Source organism: Centruroides vittatus, unplaced genomic scaffold (genome assembly GCF_030686945.1).
Source record: "Centruroides vittatus isolate TY-2023 unplaced genomic scaffold, ASM3068694v2 contig_19, whole genome shotgun sequence".
NCBI classification, from domain to species: domain Eukaryota; kingdom Metazoa; phylum Arthropoda; class Arachnida; order Scorpiones; family Buthidae; genus Centruroides; species Centruroides vittatus.
This window is the reverse complement of record NW_027121169.1, coordinates 5,917,652-5,930,867: the sequence shown is the minus strand read 5'-3', so window position 1 is coordinate 5,930,867 and position 13,216 is coordinate 5,917,652. Positions and strand designations below refer to the sequence as shown.

Below are 13,216 nucleotides of genomic sequence, written 5' to 3'. Positions count from 1 at the left end.
CGACCATCAGTGTTCGTGATTTTATTCACTCGACCACTGGTGGACTGCTAATCACTGGTAGAGTCGACGGTACAGTACCTGTACATATACACATATGTGTGTGTAATGTATATCGGCCTTTTAGTTATGGGGCCAATATGTACTTTTGGGCTTAAGTCACGGCCAGGAAAGAAAATTTGAATATACAACAATAAAATACTTTAAATTTTTAGTTAATGCGAGGCAGAGCACATTGTTGACAATATAACTAGTCATAATTAAACCCATTATGCGTGGACCTAACCCGCAATGGAGTCGACTAAAACGGGAATTAATAAATCAGAAAAAAGGCTGAAATTTTAAATCAGTTTATTTTATCATTTACGAAAAACTATTTCGTGATATAAATTGTTCAAAAGTTCGAATATTTAAGCGTACATCATGCAATATACTGCATTTTTAAGCATCTCCGTGACTTCCTCCTCTTTTGGATCTCCAATATACTAAAATATAAATAAATAAATAAATAGAAATTTATTTATAGGAAATAATAAATATATAAACATAAAGATATTTATAGAAAACTTACATTTTCTTTCCTCTGCAAGCAACTTTTTACCTGAGCAATTTTAATGAAATTATTTATTAAAATACTTTAATACGTAAATTAAGTTTAATTACGCTAGAAAATAAGTCATTTAAAACAATTAAAACACGTTTAACTTTTTTGGTTATTTCCTCCCTGTGGGCACTGAGAGGGCTTTTATTCCATACCAGTCGTGGCCAGTCTCACAATAGAGCCCGTCTCTCACTACCCGTGCCCCATTGTGGGCCTGGCCGAACCCATAATGAACTTGCTAAAAGAGGCCCTCAGGGCGGAAAGAGTTTTAAAAAGTCCCACAATAGGAATTCTTCGGGTCAGATCTAATCTGAAAGTTTTTCAGTGAATTCGATGAAAGTAAAAAGGAAAATTTATATACTTACGTCTTCATCATCTTGTACATATTGGTCACATAGAAACAATGTAAGGCCCTCTAGTTTTCCATCGTTTTCGAAATATTCATTAACACAGTTGTAAACGGTATCACTTGCCTTATTAAAAAAGGATTTTAATTATCAAAAATTTTGCAAATTATCAATTAGAAATTATTAACCTTTTGAAAGAATTCTGGACTTGTATTCAAAGTACAATCGATGTATCTCTTGAAAAGATCCGGTGGTGTAGCTGTAAAGTATTTAAATACGATTATTTATATATGTAACATGTTACAGAAGATGAAATAAATAAGTTAATATTTACAACAAAAAGCATCTAATATTTCCTCGATTTGAAATGCTCTTACGCTCCCAAAAATTGCCAAAAATAATATAAAAGTATTCACAATTGTGTTCATTTTCTCACTTTCTTCTTCGAGTTATGACTAGTATTCAATATGAAATATTCAATTAAATATATGGCACTTTATCCGGCTGATTATAATTTGTGTTAGTACTAATTGCACAGATTTTATCCAAGAAAGGATGTGAGTTTTTAATTAATTTCCTGTTTGTATAAAGAAGATAAACTTTAGCTTTTTTTAAAGATTCCTGTTAACAATTCAGAATTTTCTTTGGTCTCGTCTTTTCATAACCCGAAAAAGTCTAAGGCTCTCTAGGATCTTCGTCAACTATGGACTGCTATTCAAGATCTTAGACGTTATATAATATGATAGGGTTTTATATTATATAAAATGAGCTTCAATTTTTGCCAAACTAACAATGGAATTTGCTATTTTCGCCTCATACTACCTTTATATTTTCTGAGTTTCTGAACTACCTAAGAGCCTGACACATATGCTACTTTGCATATCAGGCTATTACTTTCTACTTTAATTTCTAAGTCTAGTTTTCTTAATCATACGAGCTGGCTATATAGTCAAATAACCTCTTATTGTGTGTTTTAGGCATGGGAATAGATCGACATAGAACAGAGGGAACATATCTCCCAATATTTTGGTACTGGTAAATTGTCCCCCTCCCAACGTATTTTTATTTTATACTATAATATAAGAATTAGTAGTAGAAATGAGTACTGTAAATAACAAATATTCCCTATTATATAAGAATTAGTCCCAACGTATTTTTATTTTATACTATAATATAAGAATTAGTAGTAGAAATGAGTACTGTAAATAACAAATATTCCCTATTATTTTTTCGGCTGTTATATACTCGTATGTCGATCCGTCAAAAAAATAAATCCCCTCCGAAAGTTTTACACTTTTGGACTGGGAAACCTTGAAAGGTCGAGAAATGCAAAAAACATTGGGGTATTTTTCCTGTATGTATGCATGTTAGACTAACATGCATACATACAGGAAAAATACCCCAATGTTTTTTGCGTGACACAAAATCTTACCCCCCACAGATACTAATAATGTTAGTATCTGTGGGGGGTAAGATTTTGTGTCACGCAATTTGAAGTTTAATAACTTCTGAGTCTTTTGTAGAAAATTTTTGAAATTTCGCGGAGAGATTTGGGTATTATGGACTTCAATGCTACTAAATTTTGGTAGTTAAAGGTAAAGGAGATGAAGAGATACAGGCAGTCACGTGTCATATCTCTAGTGGGGCCTTATTTAATAAAGATTTTATTCGTTATAAGCATTTACAACTTTTTTTTTTTTTTTTTTTTTTTTTTTTATAAAACTCGTCTCTATCGTCAAAATTAAGCTATTTGTCATTTTATAATAATTAGTGAAAATGATTTCTTTCTTATGAAAATCGAACTTTCAATAATTTAGTGTAAAATGTTTACATGTAATTTTCTGGCGCCCGTTAAATGAAGCACCCATGAAGGATACAATAGAAAGTGGGTACAACACATTAACATATTAGAGAAAAACATGTTTACCTTAAGTGGCCAGAATAATGTCACTTAAGGTTCGTTATTCTGGCAAATGATGAACCTTAGGTGGTGTTATATGCGCCCAATATTATATTCTAGTTATGCCTGCACCGTGTTGCATTTACAATTCTATCTTGATGCTTGAATCACAAATTCTTGGATTATTTGAAAAAGTATTTAATTCAGCTTTGTTTAAGTCTTTTCGTTATTAAAGATAATTCAGGTAGACATTTATATAAATGAAATAACTGGTACTTTAAAGAATTAAGGCATGTCTCTTATCCCTTGATAATGCTGGCAATCAATCAATAAGAACAATGCCTAATTTTGTCTATTAATGTAGTTCCGAATCATGTGTTAAATATCGATTAAATAGCAGTTTTTTCACAAATAACTAGGATTTTTCAAATTCTAAATATTTGAAAAATCTTAGTTTCTTAATTTTACACTTAACGTAATTTGTTTATAAATGATTTTAATTGTGTTCAACTGATTTCTCATTGACTTCACATTGTTAAAAGACATTGATTGATCTTTCTTTTCATCAATTCATAACTTTATTTTAATTAATTTTATTGTAAATATCAATTAGGAAATACATATACTACACTGTAGAGCTATGCTACATACACATACGATAATTACCGCTTTTCATTAATAGTCTAATAAGTAGATCTATACAGATGTAGTTGAACACCAGCAATTCTCGAAGACCAGTTCTTTTACAGTGGTAAGTTTGTTTCTTCCAAATCTACACTAAGTATTTTATTACTTGTTATTCCCTTTAGTTGTTTCTTTTCCACTTGATACATACAGGAATTCTACATTCATCAGTGTTGAAAAAAGTGGCATGTTATGATTTAATTTACGTTTTAGTTTTATAAGATTACAACTTTTTCAAAACTTAACATCATATTTATCTATATTTATATTTATCTTTTGACAATTCAAAAATAAAACTACAGTTTTTCTATAAAGTATAAACAAACCATAAAAATTCAACCCAGAGTGAAATATACGTATGAGCCTTTTTTCAATTTTACAGCAGGAAAATCGTTAAGAACACAATTTTATACAGGAAAACAGAATAATTTATCGTGTTAATTAATTTTGAATAAGTTTATGATTTTTATTTTTAAATAATAAGGAGAAATTAATGTTTCCTCAAACAGAATGCTTTTTATTTAAGTAGGAAAAAGTTGTAAGTGATAATTTTTAAATTTTCAGAGTAATATTAGCTTGAATTTATAGTAATTTACTCAGCATCACGCCTAACAAAGACAACGCAATTGCTTTGGATACAACAGAAACCACACATACATCCAGTCGACCATGTTTCAATGTCAATCGGTTGAAGTTTATTTCCTCTCAAGTATCGGACTTATTTTTATTTTTCTAGTTTTAGTTTACCTGTTAAGCATCTTCGTCGTTGGAGCCAAGTTATTTTTTCTCTCCCCATTCCTATCAACCGACTTTATGAAGTTCGGAAAGTGGGCAGTCGTCACCGGTTCTACTGACGGAATAGGAAAATCCTACGCCAAGGAATTAGCCGAAAGAGGAATGAACGTTATTTTGGTGAGTAGAAATCTGAAAAAGTTGACAAATACTGCCAATGAACTAGAAAATAAATACCATGTCAACGTGGAGATCATCCAAGCCGATTTTACGAATGGATGGGATGTATACGAACACATAAAAGACAGCTTGAAACATAAAGATATAGGAATTTTGGTTAATAACGTGGGAATTGCCGGTCCCATTCCTTGCCGTTTCTTATCATTTAGCGAACGAAATCTCCTGGACATTATCCAAGTAAATATCAATTCTATTTTAATAATGAACACTGTAATTTTACCAGAAATGTCGAAGAGAAAGCGCGGCGCTATCGTGACTTTATCGACTGCCATTTCATTATACAGAACCGGTCTATTTACTTGTTATGGTGCATCTAAAGCAACCGGCAGTGTTCTCAGCTTGAGTCTTTCTGAAGAAAGACATCCAGGTATTGTCTTCCAAACTCTCATTCCATTTACTGTAACTACTAACCTCGTTGATTTTAGCCATAATATATGGAAGTGGATTTCGTTCTTCGCACCAGAACCAGATTCTTATGCCAAGAGTGCCATCAATACTTTAGGAATATCGAATTATACAACTGGAAATTTAGGACATTCTTTTCAATTCTGTTTAGTTATTACCCGATAACCTATTCATTTGTTTTCTAAACGTGTTTTGTAGGTACGTATTTGAAAAAAATTACGTAAAGAAGTAATGATGTTTCCATCATCTCATTCATATTTTCGCTATGTAATATGATATATATACAGTAGAGAGTCGTTTATCCGAATCAATTTGGGACTGGGGTTGTTCGGATAACCGATTATGTGCGAAAAAATACATTAATCTGTCCGATGTTGAAATTTTTCTCCGTTGCGTGTCGCTCCGTGTAGAATTTTCGTCGATTTTAAGCCTAACGAAAATTTTTATAATAATAATCGAGGCTATTGTATCGTTAAAAATTATTTCTTTATTCTTTATTTTGTACAAACAAAATAAATATATTGAAAAATATAAAAACATAAAAATTATACTTTAGAAGTAAATTTAGTATCAAAACAGTTCGATTCAGCACGACACAGTCCGACATAAAAGCGTTCGGATAACCGGTGTTCGGATAAACGACTCTACTATATATATATATATCTTATTTTCTGTAAAAAAAAATACAAAATGATAATTTTAATGTAGTATATCCTAATATGTCAGATATACTGGTGTGAATAAAAAACAAGGGATATTTTAATATTCGTAACGTGAAAATTTGTATTCTAATATTTAAATACGGTATTTTATTAACGAGTTAAAAACGGAAATTAAACAGATACATGAATTTAGATAAGATAAATATTTGAATTTAATGAGGAAGGTCATTAAACAGTCATGTTATAATGTGGAGGGATCCAAGTTAATGTTGTATAGTTGTTGATCATTCCCTTAGCAAGATGACACTTCAAAACTGATTTAAACAGTGGCGGTTTGTGGCTGAGAATAGTCACTGTTTCACTTCAGCACGTGAATTGTGGAGGTTCTGGTAAACGATCCATTCTTCAACAAACCCTGTCCCTGATGCAGAGGTTATATTTGAATGTTTGTTTCTGAAGATTTACAATACAGGTACACGAATATACAGTTTAAAGTGCAGTATTAAAGAAATATCACTACAATGTCACGCTGGAAAAAGGGACGAACTTTGTTTCGGCATTTGCTTTCCTACTCAAAGTGACCGCCACAGCGCGTACCTCGTTTGTGGAATTTACGTGTTATGAACTTCTTGAAGTTCTCGTTACTTTGTACCACTTACTGACCAAAAAAATGTAGGGGGTTCAGTTCTGTAACGGTTTCCCCCGGTGTCTTTTTTCTATTAACGTTTACAGTTTAAACCATTGTGAAAATTGGACCTCGGAGGCCTTAGCAGGTATACAGTAAAACCTGTCTATGGCGACCACGCACGGTTCCTTCAAAAAGTAGTCTTTTAGACAGGTGGTCGTCCAATACAGGTGGTGCTGTAATACCGTATTTCCGTACGTATTTTGCGCCCTTTTTAGCCATTTCTGCTAAGCAAAACTCGAAGTGAACAAAAAGAAGCAAATTTTTTCAACGATAGAGCTATTTTGATATTGTATTTTATTCTTATCGGATAACTCGATTTACAGGAGTCGTGGTGATTTTATAAGACAGATTTAATACCAATATTTTAAAGATTACTAAAGGCCTGGCCAACCCGCGGCCCGTTACGTTAAATTGTGTGGCCCGCTAAGCGATATTATATATTTATTAAAACTTTTGTTTGCTGTTATGTATATGTTACAGTAAAAACCCGTTTTTAGTGAAAACGCGTTTTAACTAGTTGAAACTAGTTTTTACTGGATGTCATTGTTATAACCCGTTTTGTCTAGTTAAAACTAGAATTCACTGCTGTACATGTTTTGATTTTAGATAAAACTAAAATCAAACATTAAATTTTTAACTTTTAACATTAGTTAAAACTAATTTTAGCTACATAAATATGTCTGGTGGAAATAAATAAAGCGATGATTGGGATTAAAACATTTGTATTATTTAATACAATATTTATTGGAAATATTGGTCACACATCTGTGTTATTAACGTTAATTAACCCTTTGTCCCGAAGGCACCGATCGATCGGTACCCTGGCTTTTTAAGCAAAACTTCGAGGGTACAGATTCATCGTTAAGGGATACTATAGATTACCACCTATGGAATTTCGGGTCTTTGGGTATATATCTGAACTCAGGAGACCGAGACGAGTTCAACGATACCCTACTTTTGGACCGGAGACGAAAAATAAAAAAGTTATCATACTTTTTTCCAGCGATCCCGCGATGATACGGAGTCGCGTCGCTCTCTCCGCTAAGTCGGCCTCGCTATCGCGATCGGAAGTCGCGTCGCTTTGCCGTTAAAATTGCCTTTAGTAGACGTTTTCTCCCCTTTTTTACTTTGTTCAAGAACTACCGTGAATCAATAACTAGTGACGTTTAGCACATGGCGGCCTGCCGGCGGCTCCCCTCCGGGAGGTCAGTCGAGAGCACGAACAGTCGGTCAAGTTCGCTGCCATAAGTAACATTAACCGAAATGGCAATCACGCGATGATCAGAAGTTGCGTCGCTCTCTCCACTCTTGTATCGTGTGTTTAACCCTACTGGAGATGACCGTAGTCCGACGTCACGGTTTGCAGACTTTACCGCAAGATGGCAGTACTAGCAACTATGGTGCCGTCTTCATGAGAGCATTAAAAAAGTATGGTAAGTGAAAAAGTATGATAACTTTTTTTATTTTTCGTCTCCGGTCCAAAAATACGGTACCGTTGAACTCGTCTCGGTCATAGTACACCCCATCGTTACTTTGGTAAATATCGATTTTTGTAAAATTTATTAACAACAGATATAATCTCGTTCGATATGAAGTGAATAAAGTATAATAATTCATTATATTAGTTGATAGCAGTATAAAATTTTGATTTCAAACAAATGTTTGATATAATATGCGATAATTTCACAACGAATCCTGTTTAGGTTTTAGGTGTGTCTTGAGGTAGTTTATGTCTATTAAGATTTTTTGAATCTCACCTTTCATCCTTGTGATGTGTTCTGTGCCCATTACACTGGTTGAGGTACGCAAATGTTCTTTTCCTTTCTGTTCTTTCTGGTGGTATTCGCGACGCCAAAAACCTAAACAACGTTCAACAGGGGAAAGTTCAGACTAAAACTTATACCCAAAGTTGGTCTACAAATTTGTCTTTTAAGAAAAATTTTCTGGATTCTGTCTCAACATAAACGAGCCAAAAGTGCTCGAGCGACCTTTGAAAATGTACTGTGTATTAACCATCTACTAAGAAGTACAAGAGAACAACAAAATGTAAAAGAATTTTATAACTTTTATCCTCGAGTTTGTAATGTCCAAACTTACCGTGTACAAGTGCCATACTGGGGGAAGAACTGTTGACTGATGAGGGGCATAAGGCCCGAAACGTGTACCGTATCAACTAAATAAAGGTGGAAAAAAGCCAAGTGGTTGTTATTAACACGAATTTGTGTTTGATACTTCGAAGAATAATACAACACGGTTTCACAAAAATCATCAATGTTAATTTTCACAAAATGTTACAAATTATCAAGTTTGTGTGTCAGTTCTGATATATATTATTTTTTTTTCTTATAAATTTTTCTAATAAAATGCAATGAAAAATATCGTATTTAAAACTAAAGATATTAATAAATGTGAGCTTTTTCATATAGATATAATGATAATTTGATTTTTGGTGAACTTTTAAAATAATATCGCCTGACTGACCTATATTGCCTTAGGAGGGATCGCAAAATAAACGTAAACAAGATGTCGTTGGAATAAAGGCATTTAAAGCGATAGCGAAATTCGTCATACACTATAGGAACGTGTTAGCTGAATGACCTTGGTCGAAACAGTTTTTACTAAGCCATTTTGTTAAAACCGAAAATCAAACATCAAAAATGAACTAGTTTTAACTCAAATTCATTTTTGACTAGCAGTAAATTCTAGTTTTAACAATGACATCCAGTAAAAACTAGTTTCAACTAGTTAAAACGCGTTTTCACTGTAACATATATACCAAAACAATTAACTAAATGAAAATTTGCCTGTGTCATTGTTATAATGCGCAAGTGCGAGTACGAACTCTTGGTATAACAATAAAATCTTACTCATTTTGTATTTGTTTTACTTTTTTAAAAGCATGTTTGCCTAAATTGTGGCCCATCGTAATGTTACGCGATCAAAGTGGCCCGCGAAACAATTTGGGTTAGCCAGGCCTGGATTAATACAATACTTGCATTTTCTCGATTATAATGCACACTTTCTTTTTTCCGACTTAATTAATTCAACTCGGTTCTTTTCGTTCGCTCTTCAGTTACGTGTATCTTCGATATACAAGCGCGTTGTATCTCTCCATCACTACGGTTTTTGTTAGTTTAATCATATTTTAACTTTAAAAATACTGTATTTTTTTAATATTTAATATTTTTTAAGTACAATAAGAAAAATTATTAATTAATAATAAAACAATTTTATTATTTTTTCTCATAATACGATTTCATTACACTCGGAGATTGTCCAATGACAATGGCGGAATCAAAAAAGGAAGGTTTCCTGTAAAACTGATTTTTGCATTAATGCGTTTATCGTTTTTTGAATATTTTACGTGCGAAAATTACTTGAATATTATTTTTCTAAAAATAGCGTGAAAATAAGGTAGATTGATACAGAAACTATTTATCGCACATGTACTGTATATGAGCATCAAAAAATAACATCATCTAACGATCATCATCTTATTTTATCAAACGATGAGATCAGCCGATTAATTGTATCGTGCACAATATTTTATACCCCTAAGAAAATACTGTAGGTCTACAGTAAAATAAATTTCGTTTTCCCACAGTTAAACTTCGCCGCTAATTGCCGTTGTGATAAACCATTTTCACTTTCTCTGATAACTTTAACACGATCTCTAACGACAGCACTACGCATTTCTTTCGTTTTCGGACAATTTCGAACAAACTGAAATGAATTTCCTTTGTTGCTAGATTAATTCATTAACACCTGCACCTAATTTCAAGGGTGGGAGAAGTGCCCGAGGTGGGTTCGAACAAGAGTTTAGATATATTAGTGGAAGTGGTTGCTTATTACAGTTGTATGTTGTTTCGGACCAAAAATCGATGCCCGCGGTCGCGTTACACAGGTGGTCGTTTAATACGGGTAACTTATACGAAGACTATGTATAAAGCAGGGCTTTGGAGCGGAGTTGGAGCTGGAGCATGGAGCAGGGGGAGCAAAGGATTTTTATTTGGAGCAGGAGCGGAGCCGGAGCGGAGCCGGAGCGGAGCCAGAGCACAGAGATTTGTAGTGCTCCGATATGCATATTTTTTAATATTTGAGCCGGTGAAAATGGAAGTGGCATAAGTCATAAAATTTAAAAAATTGAGTTAAGTCCATGTTTGACATCCTCTGACATAGTTCTGTTTTGTTTAGAATGAAAGTGGCTTTAGTCATTAGTACAGGAATTCACCACTAGGAGCAGCACTAATATTCATTTCTTACATTTGATTTTTCAATAACAATTTTAACAAACCATTAAATATTAAATTAAAGTTATTTTGCATTGTTAAGTTTACAACACTGATATTATTTAACATGTGGTAAACTTGTCAAACAAGTACTAAGTATTTGTGTAGATAATGCAGCAAACATGACATGTGCTGTAAATGAACTTGGCGATCATGAAAACATTTACCAGGATAAAGATGATGCAAAAACTGAAGACATCGAAGAAATGAATGTATACATTTCACAGCAGTGGGTTAAAGATCCTTCCCTAATGGTGTTATGATAATATGAAAATTCATTCATGTAATGAGGTGTGGAATTCACACTCTTCATCTGACCGTTTGGAATGAATTAAAAAATGAACAAATAATAAAAATATTAGAGAAAATTTGACAGGATGTGGTAAAGTTACGAACGCCAACAATTCGTAATGTTTTGCTGAAAATGTATGGTGAAACTCAATCGCTAGATACAGTAACAAGATAAGATTCTACATATGCCATACTTGATCATTTTTTTTCCAAAGACTACTGCGACCAAGTAGCTGCTGCCGGGACTAAAGACCTGGAACTTAGCAAAGCAGAATGGGACGAAGTAAAAGTTATCAGAGCTGTTTTAGAAAAAGCAAATATTTCGACAATTGCCCTTCAAGCTGCCGATCTTACTCCGGGGATGTTTATGAAAGAATGGTGTAAACTAGAAAAATGTATGGAAGAATTTGGAGGATATGTTGCGTTAGGAATTCTGTCTTCCACGAAAAAGCGGAAAGAAAAGCTTATTCAAAATACACATTTTCTTGCTGGAGTGTATGTTGATTCTAGGTATAGAAACTTATTAAGTGAAGCAGAAAAACCAAAAGTGAGAGAAGGTCTTTCAGACATCCAACGGCGAATCAAAACGCTAATACTAATTGATTTGGCTGAAAAGCCAGCAATTGTTGAGCCGTTACAGCCAACCTGTAATATAATATAGATTCGGAAGACGATGATTTTGAAAAAGAATTGGATAGAAGAGAAAACAGTCATTGAATTTCCACTATACATAATAAAGATGACAACGAAATAGACAAACATATTGAGAAAGACTGTAATGCAATAGAGGATGTGGGAAGATTAAAGGTGAATGTATTCGAAACTATTGACCATTATCCAAAGCACATCAGAAAAGCATGCCAACTTCTTAAGCAAGTGTTAAGAGTCTATTTTCCGGATTAAGATTAATTTTAACTGATAATAGGCAGTCAATGAAGGACGATTTGCTGTCTGCCATTTTATTTATTAAGATCAACGAATAAATTTTAGGTTGTATGTTAATTTTTTTAATAATAAATAAATTAGTTGTAAATAAACTAGTTTTTTAAATATGTACTTATATATCAAACAAAAAATTAATGTAATTCCTGTAAGAATATTTTAACCGGAGTATGGAGCAGAGCACGGAGCGGACCTGGAGCAAATACTCTGATGCCGGAGTGGAGCTGGAGTGGAACTGGAGCAGAACAACTAAAAAAAATGGTTGCTTCAAAGCTCTGGTATAAAGTATTCCGTGCCAGAAATTTTTGCCCGTTTTGACAGGTGCCCGTCGAATGCAGGTGATCGCCTAAGTTTTCACTGTACTTCTATATATGGGGCATCGATGCTAGTACATTTTGGAAATTTTAAGTTAAGGTGGAGAGGGGATAGGGGTTAGGGGTTTAATATAGTTCGTTTCTTCTCAAATGGGGAGGTTTTTTTAAACTCTTTCCGCCCTGTGGGCACTAAGAGGGCCTCTTTTAGAAGGCCCATTATGGGTTAGGCCAGGCCCACAATGGGGCGACCGGGTGGTGAGGGACGGGGCCCGACATATCCGAACGGACCACCCCTCGAAAAATTCCTGGGGTTTATTCGACCCGTTCGGATTCGATCCCGGGTCCCCCAGAGCGGTAGACTGCCACCTTGACCGCTCGGCCATCCGGCCACCAAATGGGGAGGTTAAAACCCACTACGTCACGCAAAACTACCTCATTTTCTGCCGCTGCAGATTATTAACTCCGAAAATTATTTAAAATTTCAAATATATTTAATTATTAATTAGAATAAAACAAACTTATTTAAATATATTTATGAAATAAAAATTACAATCTAGAAATATTTAATTTTACTTTCTGCAATCGACAAAAGATGGCGGTGTCATCAATTCCGTTACGTTTACCACATTGTCATCTTGCCATCTGTAGTCAATTACAGAAATTTAGTGTTTTTGGAATTACTACGTTTAAATTTAAAACAAACAAACGAAGTACGTACATTACGTAATGCATATGTTTGTTTCGTTACATATACCGATAATGTACACTAACATATTACTTTTCAGACTGTTATATATATGGGGCTTTCTATAAATGACGTCCGCACTGGAAGGGAGGGAGCGGGCTAAATATATACTACGATGCTCGAGTATATAGGATATAATAGAAATTACTCATTCTGTAGGTCTATAAAATATAATAAAAATATAATCTGTATAGTACTAAGTAGATATATCAGGATTTTTTCTTCTCATACTTGACCTTGATCTTATACAAATTATTAATATACGTGCTTGTATCGAAGCACGTATATTAATCACGTGCACGTATCAGTCAAATCAGAGCGTTCTGTCTGGTATTAACTTTCAAAACAGTGAAAAAAATACACTAAGGATAACATAATG

At 33.6% G+C, this 13,216-nt stretch overlaps 1 protein-coding gene and 1 pseudogene across 1 annotated transcript; one reads left to right on the top strand and one right to left on the bottom strand.

The window, feature by feature from the left end:
* Window positions 1-331: 331 nt before the first annotated feature.
* Window positions 332-1,449, bottom strand: LOC136970182 (venom protein 7.1-like). The gene is made up of 5 exons (XM_067264594.1): window positions 1,280-1,449; window positions 1,134-1,204; window positions 964-1,071; window positions 569-598; window positions 332-482 (listed from the first exon to the last, which is right to left on the bottom strand). Exons 1-5 carry the CDS (start codon window positions 1,371-1,373, stop codon window positions 408-410), a joined length of 378 nt encoding a protein of 125 aa, XP_067120695.1. The 5' UTR covers window positions 1,374-1,449; the 3' UTR covers window positions 332-407.
* A 2,893-nt stretch (window positions 1,450-4,342) lies between these two features.
* LOC136970246 (inactive hydroxysteroid dehydrogenase-like protein 1 pseudogene) lies at window positions 4,343-5,071 on the top strand (annotated as a pseudogene).
* The last annotated feature ends 8,145 nt before the right edge of the window (window positions 5,072-13,216 follow it).